The sequence below is a fragment of the Taudactylus pleione genome, unplaced genomic scaffold, assembly GCF_031769625.1.
Source record: "Taudactylus pleione unplaced genomic scaffold, aTauple2 ptg000370l, whole genome shotgun sequence".
In the NCBI taxonomy this organism is placed as follows: Eukaryota; Metazoa; Chordata; class Amphibia; order Anura; family Myobatrachidae; genus Taudactylus; species Taudactylus pleione.
The window spans coordinates 11,345,680-11,362,670 of NW_028284771.1; the positions used below are offsets into that span (position 1 = coordinate 11,345,680).

The 16,991-nt window shown below is 44.1% G+C and overlaps 1 protein-coding gene across 1 annotated transcript in view; it reads right to left on the bottom strand.

Moving 5' to 3' along the window:
- The window catches only part of ADGRV1 (adhesion G protein-coupled receptor V1), a 556,691-nt gene that overhangs the window by 377,341 nt on the left and 162,359 nt on the right, over positions 1 to 16,991 (bottom strand). The window contains exons 36-40 of the mRNA XM_088444649.1: positions 14,598 to 14,697; positions 10,520 to 10,699; positions 8,829 to 8,992; positions 8,493 to 8,586; positions 641 to 664 (exon numbers count right to left, since the gene is read on the bottom strand). Of these exons, the coding sequence (XP_088300775.1) occupies positions 641 to 664; positions 8,493 to 8,586; positions 8,829 to 8,992; positions 10,520 to 10,699; positions 14,598 to 14,697 (562 nt within the window). The remainder of the gene's footprint in view (positions 1 to 640; positions 665 to 8,492; positions 8,587 to 8,828; positions 8,993 to 10,519; positions 10,700 to 14,597; positions 14,698 to 16,991) is intronic.

The window sequence follows — 16,991 nt, forward strand, 5'->3', positions numbered from 1 at the left end:
AACAGTGCCCATAATGCACATGTCCTTGAGACATACTGTAGGTTATGTAACCCGTTTTGTAATCTGATTCCTTATTTCATGTTCTGCTTCTGATGTAAATATGAATAATATACAGTATTCAGTTCAGCCAAATAACAAATGGTTTTTAAAAAGATTCAGCCACACATATGATTATCTCTTATATAAAACAAAAAATGTAAATAAAAAACAAAAACATGAAAACACATAAAATACATTGTGTTAAATTTAATAATAAGGCTACATTCACAAAGGTAGTTATGATTATTACAGAGAGACAACCAGATGGAAGTATAGTTGAGCTGGACTGTGACTGGCTTGTATACAGCAACAGCCCAAATTCTTGGCCAATGAATTAGCACCATGGATGCCCCAGGACAGTAGGTGAGTCTACATAATGTGTTGTGGTTGCTGACTACAAACTTCTCTTATTAAAAGCAGGTCTGCATAGCTGGATAAGGCTACAGCCCTTTTGTTTCATGCCAGAGTTTCGGGAAGCTAGTCCAGGAACAGGCCTAATATATAAGCAGAAAGATAGATGCCTACGGCAAAATGTTCAAAATAAAAATGTTTGGGCAATAAACAATAAATCTGGGCATTTATAAAAAGGTTTTTTGATTACCTTTCATCCTGTAATATATTAATTCTACGAGCATGCAATAAAGGAAATTAAAGGAGAACAAAAAGAAAACATTAAAGTGTTACAGGAAACAAGAAGACAGGTAAGTACAGGATTAAGGTAAAGTTTCCCATAAAGCAATGGGTATTTGTTAGTTCTATATGTATATATTAGAACAACTTCACTCCTCACACCCCTTACTTCGGTTATCGCTGAGTTTCCACCACCTGTGTGCCACCATGTCCAACATATATGAAACATATTATATATATATATATATATATATATATATATACACATATACACACACTGTATATATATATATATTAGGGATGTGCAGGCTCGGATAGGTTCGAGTTTGCACGTGGAGTTCGGATTTTTCCCTCCAAAAAAACGGAACTCAGAACGAGGCAAAACGTCATCTTACATGGACGAACATCATCATTCCTGGACAAAAGACCAGGAATGATGATGTTCGTCCATGTAAGATGACGTTTTGCCTCGTTCTGAGTTCCGTTTTTTTGGAGGGAAAAATCCGAACTCCACGTGCAAACTCGAACCTATCCGAGCCTGCACATCCCTAATATATATATATATAATATATATAAATATACTGTATATATATATATATTAGGGGTGAGCGGGTTCGGATTTCTGAAATCCGAACCCCCCCGAGCCCCCCCGATCCGAGTCCGATCCGAGTCAGGCTCGACTTTTCCCGCCTGACTCGGATCTGAAATCGAGGCAAAACGTCATCATCCCGCCTTCCGAGTCTCGCGGGTTTTGGATCCTATATAAGGTACCCGCGTCGGCGCCATTTTCTCACTCGGCTGTGGACAGTGAAGAGGGAGGGTGGGAGTTAGGGCTGTGTAGTGTAGTGTAGTGTAGTGCTGCTGTTGTCCACTACTTCAAAGTCCATAGGGGCTGGCTGTGTTGTGCTGTGCTGCTGTTGTTAATAGGGGCTGTGTCCACTACTTCAAAGTCCATAGGGGCTGGCTGGACTGTGTTGTGCAGTCAGTTCTCCATAGGGGCTGTGTCCACTCCAAAGTCCTGTGCAGTGTCCCAGTCCTAAAGGAGTGCTGTAGTGTTGTCCAGGGGGTGCTGTCCATCAGGGGTGCTCCCCCCAAGTGCTAAAAAAATAATATATTTTCTGTGTTTGTGAATTGTGTGCGCAGTAGCCGCACGTGCATCAACAAAGTAGTGCCAAGCGTGCGCCTGTGTCATAAGTAAAGGGCCGGCTGGCTTGACCGTTAAAGGGTGCTGTAACCCCCGAAAGTACACTCCAGTCCAAACCAAAAAAAAATTATTTTCTGTGTTTGTGAATTGTGTGCGCAGTAGCCGCACGTGCATCAACAAAGTAGTGCCAAGCGTGCGCCTGTGTCATAAGTAAAGGGCCGGCTGGCTTGACCGTTAAGGGTGCTGTAACCCCCGAAAGTACACTCCAGTCCAAACCAAAAAAAAAATTATTTTCTGTGTTTGTGAATTGTGTGCGCAGTAGCCGCACGTGCATCAACAAAGTAGTGCCAAGCGTGCGCCTGTGTCATAAGTAAAGGGCCGGCTGGCTTGACCGTTAAGGGTGCTGTAACCCCCGAAAGTACACTCCAGTCCAAACCAAAAAAAAAATTATTTTCTGTGTTTGTGAATTGTGTGCGCAGTAGCCGCACGTGCATCAACAAAGTAGTGCCAAGCGTGCGCCTGTGTCATAAGTAAAGGGCCGGCTGGCTTGACCGTTAAGGGTGCTGTAACCCCCGAAAGTACACTCCAGTCCAAACCAAAAAAAAAATTATTTTCTGTGTTTGTGAATTGTGTGCGCAGTAGCCGCACGTGCATCAACAAAGTAGTGCCAAGCGTGCGCCTGTGTCATAAGTAAAGGGCCGGCTGGCTTGACCGTTAAGGGTGCTGTAACCCCCGAAAGTACACTCCAGTCCAAACCAAAAAAAAAATTATTTTCTGTGTTTGTGAATTGTGTGCGCAGTAGCCGCACGTGCATCAACAAAGTAGTGCCAAGCGTGCGCCTGTGTCATAAGTAAAGGGCCGGCTGGCTTGACCGTTAAGGGTGCTGTAACCCCCGAAAGTACACTCCAGTCCAAACCAAAAAAAAAATTATTTTCTGTGTTTGTGAATTGTGTGCGCAGTAGCCGCACGTGCATCAACAAAGTAGTGCCAAGCGTGCGCCTGTGTCATAAGTAAAGGGCCGGCTGGCTTGACCGTTAAGGGTGCTGTAACCCCCGAAAGTACACTCCAGTCCAAACCTAAAAAAAAATTATTTTCTGTGTTTGTGAATTGTGTGCGCAGTAGCCGCACGTGCATCAACAAAGTAGTGCCAAGCGTGCGCCTGTGTCATAAGTAAAGGGCCGGCTGGCTTGACCGTTAAGGGTGCTGTAACCCCCGAAAGTACACTCCAGTCCAAACCAAAAAAAAAATTATTTTCTGTGTTTGTGAATTGTGTGCGCAGTAGCCGCACGTGCATCAACAAAGTAGTGCCAAGCGTGCGCCTGTGTCATAAGTAAAGGGCCGGCTGGCTTGACCGTTAAGGGTGCTGTAACCCCCGAAAGTACACTCCAGTCCAAACCTAAAAAAAAATTATTTTCTGTGTTTGTGAATTGTGTGCGCAGTAGCCGCACGTGCATCAACAAAGTAGTGCCAAGCGTGCACCTGTGTCATAAGTAAAGGGCCGGCTGGCTTGACCGTTAAGGGTGCTGTAACCCCCGAAAGTACACTCCAGTCCAAACCTAAAAAAAAATTATTTTCTGTGTTTGTGAATTGTGTGCGCAGTAGCCGCACGTGCATCAACAAAGTAGTGCCAAGTGTGCGCCTATGTCATAAGTAAAGGGCCGGCTGGCTTGACCGTTAAGGGTGCTGTAACCCCCGAAAGTACACTCCAGTCCAAACCAAAAAAAAAATTATTTTCTGTGTTTGTGAATTGTGTGCGCAGTAGCCGCACGTGCATCAACAAAGTAGTGCCAAGCGTGCGCCTGTGTCATAAGTAAAGGGCCGGCTGGCTTGACCGTTAAGGGTGCTGTAACCCCCGAAAGTACACTCCAGTCCAAACCAAAAAAAAAATTATTTTCTGTGTTTGTGAATTGTGTGCGCAGTAGCCGCACGTGCATCAACAAAGTAGTGCCAAGCGTGCGCCTGTGTCATAAGTAAAGGGCCGGCTGGCTTGACCGTTAAGGGTGCTGTAACCCCCGAAAGTACACTCCAGTCCAAACCTAAAAAAAAATTATTTTCTGTGTTTGTGAATTGTGTGCGCAGTAGCCGCACGTGCATCAACAAAGTAGTGCCAAGCGTGCGCCTGTGTCATAAGTAAAGGGCCGGCTGGCTTGACCGTTAAAGGGTGCTGTAACCCCCGAAAGTACACTCCAGTCCAAACCAAAAAAAAATTATTTTCTGTGTTTGTGAATTGTGTGCGCAGTAGCCGCACGTGCATCAACAAAGTAGTGCCAAGCGTGCGCCTGTGTCATAAGTAAAGGGCCGGCTGGCTTGACCGTTAAGGGTGCTGTAACCCCCGAAAGTACACTCCAGTCCAAACCTAAAAAAAAATTATTTTCTGTGTTTGTGAATTGTGTGCGCAGTAGCCGCACGTGCATCAACAAAGTAGTGCCAAGCGTGCGCCTGTGTCATAAGTAAAGGGCCGGCTGGCTTGACCGTTAAGGGTGCTGTAACCCCCGAAAGTACACTCCAGTCCAAACCAAAAAAAAAATTATTTTCTGTGTTTGTGAATTGTGTGCACTGTGGCTGCACGTGCATCAACAAAGGAGCAGCGCCAAGCGTGCGCCTGTGTCCCATAAGTAAAGAGCCGGCTGGCTCATTTCTTAAAGGGTGGTGTAACCCACAAAGTGCACTACTCTCCAGCAAAAATAAAATAATATTTTCTGTGTTTGTGTGCGCTTTAGCCGCACGTATATATATCAATATAACATAAATGGAGGACCAAACTTTCTCCGATAAAAATAAAATAGGGAAAGATCAAGAACCTCTTCCTCCTAGTGCTGTTGCTGCTGCTGGGAGTTGTTCATCATCCCAGAGAGGAAGTAGGAACATCACTACTTTTACTAAACAATTGACCCTCCAACAGTCCCTAGCGATGAGGATGAAGTACGACAGCAGTCATCCTGAAGCAAAACGTATAACTGAGGCCTTGACTGCTATGTTGGTGTTAGACGTGCGTCCGGTATCCGACATTAGTGCAGTGGGATTTAGACAATTGATGGAGGTAGTGTGTCCTCGGTTCCAAATCCCGTCTAGATTCCACCTGCATCCTCAAAGCAGCAGCGACAAGCGTGCGTCTGTCTGTTAAAGGGTGGTGACACCCTCAAAGTGTTCTACACAAACAATTAAAATATTGTTCTTTTTTTTTCGGTCTTTGTGAAATGTGTGGGCTGTAGCCTCACCTGCATCCTTAAAGCAGCAGCGACAAGCGTGCGTCTGTCTGTTAAAGGGTGGTGTAACTCTCAAAGTGTTCCAAAAAATAAAAAACTATTTTTTTAATGTGTTTGTGACTTGTGTGCGATGTAGCCACACTTGCATCCTCAAAGCAGCAGCGACAAGCGTGCGTCTGTCTGTTAAAGGGTGGTGACACCCTCAAAGTGTGCTACACAAACAATTAAAATATTGTTCTTTTTTTTTTGGTCTTTGTGAAATGTGTGGGCTGTAGCCACACCTGCATCCTTAAAGCAGCAGCGACAAGCGTGCGTCTGTCTGTTAAAGGGTGGTGACACCCTCAAAGTGTGCTACACAAACAATTAAAATATTGTTCTTTTTTCTGTCTTTGTGAATTGTGTGGGCTGTAGCCGCACCTGCATCCTCAAAGCAGCAGCGACAAGCGTGCGTCTGTCTGTTAAAGGGTGGTGACACCCTCAAAGTGTGCTACACAAACAATTAAAATATTGTTCTTTTTTCTGTCTTTGTGAATTGTGTGGGCTGTAGCCGCACCTGCATCCTTAAAGCAGCAGCGACAAGCGTGCGTCTGTCTGTTAAAGGGTGGTGACACCCTCAAAGTGTGCTACACAAACAATTAAAATATTGTTCTTTTTTTTTTGGTCTTTGTGAAATGTGTGGGCTGTAGCCGCACCTGCATCCTTAAAGCAGCAGCGACAAGCGTGCGTCTGTCTGTTAAAGGGTGGTGACACCCTCAAAGTGTTCTACACAAACAATTAAAATATTGTTCTTTTTTTTTCGGTCTTTGTGAAATGTGTGGGCTGTAGCCGCACCTGCATCCTTAAAGCAGCAGCGACAAGCGTGCGTCTGTCTGTTAAAGGGTGGTGTAACTCTCAAAGTGTTCCAAAAAATAAAAAACTATTTTTTTAATGTGTTTGTGACTTGTGTGCGATGTTGCCACACTTGCATCCTCAAAGCAGCAGCGACAAGCGTGCGTCTGTCTGTTAAAGGGTGGTGACACCCTCAAAGTGTGCTACAGAAACAATTAAAATATTGTTCTTTTTTTTTCTGTCTATGTGAATTGTGTGGGCTGTAGCCGCACCTGCATCCTTAAAGCAGCAGCGACAAGCGTGCGTCTGTCTGTTAAAGGGTGATGACACCTCAAAGTGTGCTACACAAACAATTAAAATATTGTTCTTTTTTTTTTCGGTCTTTGTGAAATGTGTGGGCTGTAGCCGCACCTGCATCCTTAAAGCAGCAGCGACAAGCGTGCGTCTGTCTGTTAAAGGGTGGTGACACCTCAAAGTGTTCTACACAAACAATTAAAATATTCTTCTTCTTTTTTCTGTCTTTGTGAATTGTGTGGGCTGTAGCCGCACTTGCATCCTCAAAGCAGCAGCGACAAGCGTGCGTCTGTCTGTTAAAGGGTGGTGTAACCCTCAAAGTGTGCTCCACAAACAATAAAAATATTCTTTTTTTTTTTCTGTCTTTGTGAATTGTGTGGGCTGTAGCCGCACTTGAATCCTCAAAGCAGCAGCGACAAGCGTGCGTCTGTCTGTTAAAGGATTACATCGGTGACAGCATCCAAGTAGGCATGTCAGACAGTCCGTACCTGTACTGGCAGGAAAAAGAAGCAATTTGGAGGTCCCTGTACAAACTGGCTCTATTTTACCTGAGTTGCCCCCCCTCCAGTGTGTACTCCGAAAGAGTGTTTAGTGCAGCCGGGAACCTTGTCAGCGAAAGGCGTAGGAGGTTGCTTCCACAAAATGTGGAGAAGATGATGTTCATAAAATGAATTATCAACTCTTCCAGGGAGACCAGCCTCCAGAACGTACAGAGGGACCTGTGGTTCCAGCAGGGACGAATTAATACTCTGTGAGGATGAGGATGTACACACTGAAGAGGGTGAGGATGACATCTTGCCTCCGTAGAGCCAGTTTGTGCAGGGACACATTAATTGCCAGCTTGTTTTGTGGGGGCCCAAACGAACCAATCATTTCAGCCACAGTTGTGTGGCAGACCCTGGCGCTGAAATGATTGATTTGTTAAAGTGTGCATGTCCTGTTTATACAACATAAGGGTGGGTGGGAGGGCCCAAGGACAATTCCATCTTGCACTTCTTTTTTTTCTTTGCATTATGTACAGTTTGGGGCCTAGTTTTTCTAACTGCCATCCTGTCTGCCACTGCAGTGTCACTCCTAGATGGGTCACGTGTTTGTGCCGCCCACTCGTGTCGCTTAGCATAGTCATCCAGCTACCTCGGTGCAACCTTTTGGACATGAAAACACTATTGTGAGGTGTGAGGTGTTCAGAATAGACTGGAAATGAGTGGAAATTAAGGTTATTGAGGTTAATAATAGCATAGGAGCAGAGAAACCAACAAATTCTGTGATTTTAGCTGTTTTTATGCTTTTTTTAAAAAAAATACAGATCCAAAACACAAAACCCAGAACCCAAAACACGGAAGGGTGGTTTTGGCAAAACCAATCCAGATCCAAAACACGAAGAAAGATCCAGATCCAAAACCAAAATACAAAACACGAAAAGTGGCCGGTGCACACCCCTAATATATATATATATATATATATATATATATATACACACTATATATATATATATATACGACAGGCTCAATCCACGGAACTCAACCAGCTGGGGTGCCCTTGGTATGTGACCACACCATCTACATAAAAAATATCATACAAACTCGGCACTCACATGCTTTTCAAACTGCAACTCCTTTGAACATAGGGAATGTTGGTTCCAATATATTGCAATAATTTGTTAAGCTGGCCACTGCTTCACCAGGTGCTTAGTAACTGATAGCCCAGGGTGTGGTCCTGTCTCTTTAAGGCAGGACCCAGTTTCATGTTTAAAATGTATGCAAGCTTGAGCCCAAGATGGCAGATCAAGTTCATTTATCTGAGAATCAGTGTAGGGACTGGCTAGATGGGAGTGACCGTGAAGCGGTGGTCAGCTTAACATATTATTGCAATATTTTGGAACCAACATACCCTATGTTCAAAGGAGTTGCAGTTTGAAAAGCATGTGAGTGCCGAGTTTGTATGATATTTTTTATATATATATATATATATATATATATATATACATGCACACACACATGTGAATGTCACTAGTACCTGTCATGTGATGCTACTTACACATTAAGAATAATTATCCGTTAACATTACTCATATTTCTCTATGTCTGATGGCACCAGTACACTATCATGACCAACACACCCAGCTATACAACTAACAGAAGAAACACTATTATACCCATTTACATACTAAAGCCACCTTTGCAACAATAAAAGCTAAAGAAAGAAATCAATAGCAGTAGAAAATTAACTATGGCAATATCGTACTGTTATACATTTGCCATTAATTAATAAAAAAAGACCAATTAAATAAAAGTTTTAAAGTCCCATGTGTACTAAGCAAAGACATGTGACTTTATAGTAACATCACAATACCCAGACGTGGAGGTGAGGATGTCGCCAACTTCACCATCAGTTCCACAGATGTCAGGGTGACAAGAATGTATTCTTGAACTTCGGGTATGTCGTCCTGCCAGAAGAGAGTCATTGAATAAAAATTGGAGAAATAAATAGTTCAGTTACTTTGGCTGTGATGAGTCTGGTAAATCTGTAACTAAAGGTTATAAGTAAAATGTGCATGATTTACAGTGCTGGTCCACAGTAACAGAATTTTAACGCAAAGAATGTACTTTATGTGATGATTGCCTGGTTATTATTATTAATATGATGTTATATTGCACATTTAAAATGTGATCAGTGAATAGATTTTACCTCCAGAATAGACACATTGATGGCAGCGGTTGTCTCACTATCACGTATGATCAGAGATCCAGATGTGGCAATGTAATCCAGGCCTGGCTCTGCTCTGTGAGTGCCAGTGTCATTCAGTGCTTGTGTGAGAGCCACAGTTGTTGTATAAGTGATATTAATGTCTCCTGGCAAAGATTGAAAGCAAAAACAATCATTTAAAATAACTCAAAGACCTGTGACACAGAAACCATCATGGAAATAAAAACTAAATGTTGCTGTTTGCATTCATGAAATATAAAACTTTTTGATATTTTTTAATCATCGGGGTACCACTCGTAACGCAATGCACAAGGCTGATATACTCTTAATGTTGCCGGTATTTTGGTGGATCTGGTCAGCAGCCTGGAAAATAGTGCTGGTATTTCCAATGATCTGGGCACCACCACTAACAGCTATCTAGTTATTCATATGCCCTACTTATTACTTCCATAGGAGTCACACCAGCTGTAAACTACTACTGCCAGAGAGAACTGGTGAGCAGATGGTGTAGCCACAAGTGCAGCTCCAGGACCATAGCAGGGTGTTTAAAGAGAGTCAGAGAGGGGCGTTCAGTTCAGCAGTGTTAGCTCTATGCTAGGATTCAAGAGAACATCTAAATCCTCCCTGGAATGAAAGCGGACGGAGTCCCTTTTTCAATTAGTGGTGCAGATACAATTAACAAGTGAACACTCTTCTGTGATAAATTTATATCCTCCAGGCTTTTCCTATATTATCACCATGTATTCATTATACATAGGGCTGCCACCAGACAGGAACAACAGGGACAGGTTCTGGGTACCATTACTAGCTGGGACCTACCTACGCCCAGAGACAGCAGTGATGCTGTGCATCCCATCTCTTTTTCATTCCCTAACTCTCCCTGCTATATAATTCCATGTTTATCACACAATGCTGCTCCCACTAGAGGCCCTGTTGTACCACCTGCAAACTTTCTGCCCCCACACCCACTGGCAACAGGAGATTAGTGCTGATCCCCGACAGCTGTGTCGTGGAAGTAAGACGCACAGTACTAATAACAGGCCACATGCTACTACCCAGCATGCCAAGACACCCACGAGGAAAAACACGGTCATTATATAAGAACACTGAAAAAAAATCTTCATTTGGTATACAGTACAATAGGGATTTTAAAAAAAAAACGATTTAAAATATTGTTGCCTTATTCTGCTTTCTTGAAAAATGCAAATATTTAATTGTATCTTGTAAAAATATTTATGCACCCACTAATGCCTTAAAACCGCCCTGTGTGCCATACCTCCATCTCCGAATAGCAGTGCCATCATTCTTGGTGATAACTAAGCCACATGGCATAATTGGAACCGAGCCCCTGAACTGTCTGTGCTGTGGGGTGAAAGTCCTACTCCGGCCAAGTTAGACAGGGTGGAGTGGCGCAACCATAAACGAGTAATGGGAGGTTTCCCTCTGTGGAATGCAGAGCAACCAGTGTCTCACCAGGCCGGGCGTAAGGTCTTCACCCTATACTGCAGAGTAAAACTAAAAACCTGAAATCTTTACATATTTCTAATAAGATGTTCTCTCACCTGCAAACAGTTATTCCAACCATAATGCAAGCAATAAAGAATATGTAAATAATAGTGGTAACTGAAATACAATGGGAGCTGAAATACATTAGAAATTCCATAACTACAAACCTAAGGATCCATACTCTCGTTGGATAAAGAGCTGAATGGTTTTATTTGCTTCTTGGGTGAACACAACCCTTGAAGAAGGAGCAAAGGTAATCAGTCCATGTGGCTCATCACTGGCTGCTACAGTCAGGACAGCTTCATATCCTTGTTTACCAAGAACAGCTGCACCTGCACCTGAAACCCCTGGAAAACAAATATTGATACATGAGTCAGGACACACTTTCTGCTACCTCCTTCTATCTATTACCTATTGTTAAAGTGATGTCAAGCCTATACATTCTCATATGATAACCTAACCATGCATGGTGCGCATGTTCCTAGCATTGTTTTATTGCCTATTGTGTTACTTCTTCTGCCGTATTGATCCTTAGTATCAGCTCTTTTTATCAAAACTATTTTTAAAAAGTAGTGTCCTACTGGACATGCTCCTCCTGCTCATAATAGACAGGTATAGCAGGAATTTAATGAAGTTGTCCTCATGAGTATGGAAATATATAAGACATAAAAGTAATTTAAGTTTGTAAATGGTGCGTACGCAAGTTGTTTAATAGTAGATGCATAATGTTGTATGCAAAGCTAGTGCAAGCAAGATGAATGTAAGTGTAGGCATAAGCTAGTGCAAGCACTGATGGAGATACGCATAAGCTAGTGCAAGCACTGATGGAGATACGCAAAAGCTAGTGCAAGCACCGTTGGAGGTATGCATAAGCTAGTGCAAGCACTGATGGAGGTATGCATAAGCTAGTGCAAGCACCGTTGGAGGTATGCATAAGCTAGTGCAAGCACTGATGGAGGTATGCATAAGCTAGTGCAAGCACTGATGGAGGTATGCATAAGCAAGTACAAGCACTGATGGAGGTATGCATAAGCAAGTACAAGCACTGATGGAGGTATGCATAAGCAAGTACAAGCACCATTGGAGGTATGCATAAGCTAGTGCAAGCACTGATGGAGGTACGCATAAGCAAGTGCAAGCACCGTTGGAGGTATGCATAAGCTAGTGCAAGCACTGATAGAGGTACGCATAAGCAAGTGCAAGCACCATTGGAGGTATGCATAAGCTAGTGCAAGCACCATTGGAGGTATGCATAAGCTAGTGCAAGCACCGTTGGAGGTATGCATAAGCTAGTGCAAGCACTGATGGAGGTATGCATAAGCTAGTGCAAGCACCATTGGAGGTATGCATAAGCTAGTGCAAGCACCATTGGAGGTATGCATAAGCTAGTGCAAGCACTGATGGAGGTATGCATAAGCTAGTGCAAGCACTGATGGAGGTATGCATAAGCTAGTGCAAGCACTGATGGAGGTACGCATAAGCTAGTGCAAGCACTGATGGAGGTACGCATAAGCTAGTGCAAGCACTGATGGAGGTATGCATAAGCTAGTGCAAGCACTGATGGAGGTATGCATAAGCTAGTGCAAGCACTGATGGAGGTATGCATAAGCAAGTGCTTATGCTTGCAGTGCTTGTAAACAGCAGAACAAGATTACACACAAACCATGGCCACACAAGCAAAACCTTTGAAGATAGAATGCAGAGCCTTGCATTGTGGTGCTTCGTGTTGCATTTATATAAACTGAATGTCTCATATGAGAAAACCGCAAGATGATCATGCTAAGGCTAAGTTGCAATACATACACACAGGGCCATTTTAACATATGGACACACTGGTCAGGGCCCCACAATTCTGGGGACCTTCGAACAGGGGCAGGCTGGGTCGGGGGGCATCTAAATGGAGTTTGCGGCCACTCGCTCCGTGCATAGAGCAGTCAGCTGACAGTCAGAGAAAGATAATCCCTGGCCACACTGACTGTGAATTACACACAATCAGAGCGGCCAGACAGCATTCTCTACCTACCTTCCGACCTGCAGCCACAGAGCCAGATTTAGGAGGTGGGGACATAGGAGGCACAATCCCCCAGGCCCCTTCTCTCAGAGCAAGAACTGCACTGCGTGCTGGAGAAGAGAAATGTGGAATCCATAATCCTCTCTTTACATCATGTTTTATGTTAAATCATTGATTTTGTTGAAAGTACCAATAAATCTAAAAGTTTAATTTATTGACCATTTATATTCCCCTGAATGGGTACTTTACTGTGCCCAGGGCCCACAATGCTATTAAGACGGCCCGCATACACATCCAACATACACACACAGATCTGATTTGTGGAGAGATACAGTATATGTATATGGTATATGTAGTATAAAACACAATTTATTAATGTAAGCAAAAAATGTACAGTAAATCTAGTTTATAAAATAATGATATCAGTTTCTCCGAATAGACTGGATGAGCAAAAGCTCACATAACTTTGTTGCAACTTCAGGAGGAACTAGATACTTTATAACAAACTGCAAACAGCTAGAGTACTCTGGGCCTGATTCAGACCCGCTCGCAAGCGCTATGCGCTAGCAAGAAGGTCAATGGTTGGGCACTGCGCACACACCACACGTGCGCACAAGCCCCGTAGTGAGAGAGAAATTCTCTAGCTCCGGGGCTCGCTACAAACGGGGCGGCTGTCGATGTTGATCGACAGCTCGCCCCGTTTTTGTAGGTGGGGTGGGGTGGTGGCTGGACAAATGGAGGCGTTCCTGTAGGAACGCCTGCCGTTTGTGGGCGGCCCTACTAGTGAGCTTCCTGCTCTATTAGAGCAGGAAGCTCACTGGGGCTTGCGGGAACGAGACCCTACCATCATCTGGTCGCCCGCTAAAGCTGTGGGTGGTCACTCACAGCTTAGCGATCGGCCAGGAGGCCGGGTTTTTTACAAAAAGCGGCCACCCTAATTCAGAGCGAGCGCTCGCTATTTGCGAGTGCCTCTGAATCAGGCCCTCTGTTCTCAACAAATACAGCAGTGAAAAATAGAAGGCAATAGCTCCTTCTATATTGATCACTCACAACCAAGATAAATGTATGAATATTTTTAAACCACAAGCCTGCTTTTGAAATTTTCTTAACTTTATGTCGTTATTTTATAAACATATGTTTTTAACGAATTGTCTGTAAGAAACTATTAATTTGTATGATTATTTATTCCTATGCATGCTTTCATACTGTTTATAGATACGCGGCTGTATAAACTAGATTTAAAGTACAATTTTTGCTTACATAAACAAATTGTGTTTTATACTACATATACCATATATGTGTTTAGTCTTTAGCCTTTAGAGATATCTCTCCACAAATCAGGTGAGCGCTAAGTGGGATAAGCACACTTTTATTTCACTGAAGAAAACTTGGAGGAAGAAAGGACCTCCCATCTGTCCCAGGCAGTACCCTGTTTCCCAATTTTTGCCAGTACATAATTATATTTAGAATATCCAAACAGAAATAGGAGTGCAGTACTATTACCCATTATTTTGTATACACACATAGGGCCTGATTCAGAGCCGGACGCTATTTGCGCTCGCTCATTCAGAAAAAAGGGGTGGCTATTCAAATGAACCGTTCGCTCTTTGCGGTCTGTTCACGCCTCTAGGTCTGAACGAGCGAACAAAACTTGCGGTCATTTTTTGGAAACTACGCCCCCTGGCCGCTCGCATCCTACGTCATGTTCACTATTTATTAGATTAATCGAGTACATCGACCAGCGTATGAACTGCTTGCTATTCTTGTGGTTGGTTTTCCCTACCACAATCTTGCGAGCAGTTCTGACTATAAAATAACCCAGTGACGTGGTCAATGACGCTGCTGTATTAATTATGCACACCCATAAAATGCCCGTTTTGACCTTTAAGCACGCCTGCGTTCTGATCTCCACTCCCCGTTTTCAAGCACCTTCCCCTGTTACCACCCACATACGCCTCCTCATGTCACTCAAAATAGCAGGCATTCGCTATTTAGCGAACAAACGATTTTCGGCCGCACTGACTGGTTCGCGCATGCGTATTACGATCCGTACGCATGCGCAGTTTTGTAAACATCGCTCGGAACGAACGAGCGGCCGCATACGAGCGGCTCTGAATCAGGCCCATAGTACTGTACTTCTGGACAAAATGCGTGATCATGGACAGTGATCATGGACAGTGATAATCGTGCAGACATGTTTTGAAGAAATATATACAACACTATCAGATTCCCACCTTGTGTTATGACACTGTACAGGACAAGTCTGTATTCTTCTCTCTCTTCAGGAATCTGATCATCTAACAGATGAACAGTAAAGCTTGTGTTCAGTACTCCCTATTCATTGTACCACAAAAAAAGCAAAAGGAATTACATTCATTTCTTGTTTATGCAAGTTAGTTATTAAGTTCAAGAACATGGACACTCACATGTTTTTAGACTCATAAAACTCACAATTCAAACTCATCCAGATGTTTTCCCATTTTCAAGATACAACTCGACTAATGTGAGAGTTTACTGCTAAACTCTCACATTTTCTAAACTCAAACCCTATTACATTTGGCCCCAAGTCTTCACAATCCTCTCTAAAGTACATTTACTCATGTTAAGCAGGGCTGAAAAATACAATAAGCATCAACAGAATTTCTCCAGAAATCTCCAGAATTTGTGGATTTGAGTGTCTCATTTCCGTGTATTCCCTTCTACTCATCTGGTGGTAATTACAGCCAGCATGGTTAGGTCTAGAACGAGGTGCTGTACATGACCTCTGACGTCACAACCACGTGACCCGTGGCAAAAGGTGTAAGGTTCAGAACGGGGGGCCAAAAGTGTCCCCTCGCGGGCTTGCTTCACTTGACATGCTTCGGCACGGTGGCTCGCTTCGCTCGCCACAGGTTTGTATTCCCCCTCTGTGCCCATGTGGATAGTAACACTGGTAGCTGACCGCCTCTGCTGTAGCGATCACGCAGTTGTGACATCAGAGGTCCTTTCTTTAACGTGGGTCTAGTGACAACCCAGCCAGCATGCTGAACGAGGAAGTGAAACATATACTTACAGAGATAACATCAGAATTACTCAGGACTATTGGAAGTTATACCCAGCACAGCATGCAGAGCAAGTTACAGACATACATATATACATAGTGTACATACATACAGAATAAGTAAATTAAGGATTTCTTACAGCATAAAGAACAATAAAATGGCAATTAGCAAACATTGATAGTTGGTACATTTAATAATTCAGATACCATCTGCGTCATTATAGCCTAAGCATAATAATTATAAAATAATATGTTAATGTTTCTCTAACAAATTATGTTGTACTTTATACCAAACAATGGTCCAAAATGTCTATTTTTTGTCATTTGTACAGTAATGCTGCTGATCTCTTTGAACCCATTATGAGATGAAGGAGCACTCAAGCATAATTATGAACCCTTCTTAATAGATCAAGGAGCACTCAAGTATAGTTATAGGCCCTCTTTAACTGGACACAACATTTGTAGAAACATCTGCTTCGTTTTGTATACACTCAAGTACAGGGCCGGATTAAGGTCTGTGGGGGCCCCTGGGCAACAAACTTGTGGGGACCCCTATATACCACAGTTTCTCGTCACCCTAGGAACAATTCTTTTTTTTATTCACCTCAGTAGTAATACCCCTCTTGCAATGCCCACTGTAGTAGTGCCCCTTATGCAATGTCCCCAGTAGCAGTGCCCCTTATGCAGTGCCCCCAGTAGTGGTCCCCCCTTATGCAGTGCCCCTTATATAATGCACTGCCCCAGTAGTGGTCCCCCTATAGAGTCCCCCAGTAGTGTCCTTTATATAGTGCCCCCAGACCCAGTAGTAGTCCCCCCCAATGCAGTGCCCCTTATATAATGCCCCAGTAGTGGTCCCCCTATAGAGTCCCCCAGTAGTGGTCCTTATATAGTGCCCCAGACCCAATAGTGCTCCCCCCTATGCAGTGCCCATATATAATGCCCCAGTAATTGTCCCCCTATACAATCCCCCTGTAGTGTCCCTTATATAGTGCCCCCAGACCCAGTAGTGGTCCCCCCCAATGCAGTGCCCCTTATATAGTGCCCCAAGTAGTAGTCCTCCCTGTGCATTGCCCCCAGTAGTAGTGCCCCCAGTAGTAGTCCCCCTATGCACTGACCCTAGTAGTGCCCCCCCAGTGCCCCCATGAAGCGCGCCCCCCCTCCCATGCAGTGCCCTCTGTAGCGGCCCCCCCTATACAGTGCCCTCTGTAGCAGCCCCCCCTATGCAGTGCCCTCTGTAGCGGCCCCCCCCCTGCCCTCTGTGGCGGCCCCCTCACATGCAGTGCCCTCTATAGCGGCCCCACCCTATGCAGTGCCCTCTGTAGCGCCCCCCCTATGCAGTGCCCTCTGTAGCGGCCCCCCCTATGCAGTGCCCTCTGTAGCGGCCCCCTTACACACACACAAAAAAATTAAATCACAACTTACCTGAATCGCCGTTTCTGACGCGACTGCCGCAGTCAGCTCCGGGTCCCGGCTCTTCTCCTTCAGTATGGGAGAGACGTCAGCGTCATGACGTCTCTCCCATCACATGCTGCTGGGGGAGCCGGAAGGCGGAGCTCATGAGTGAGCTCCAGGTGGCTCCCTCCGTTGT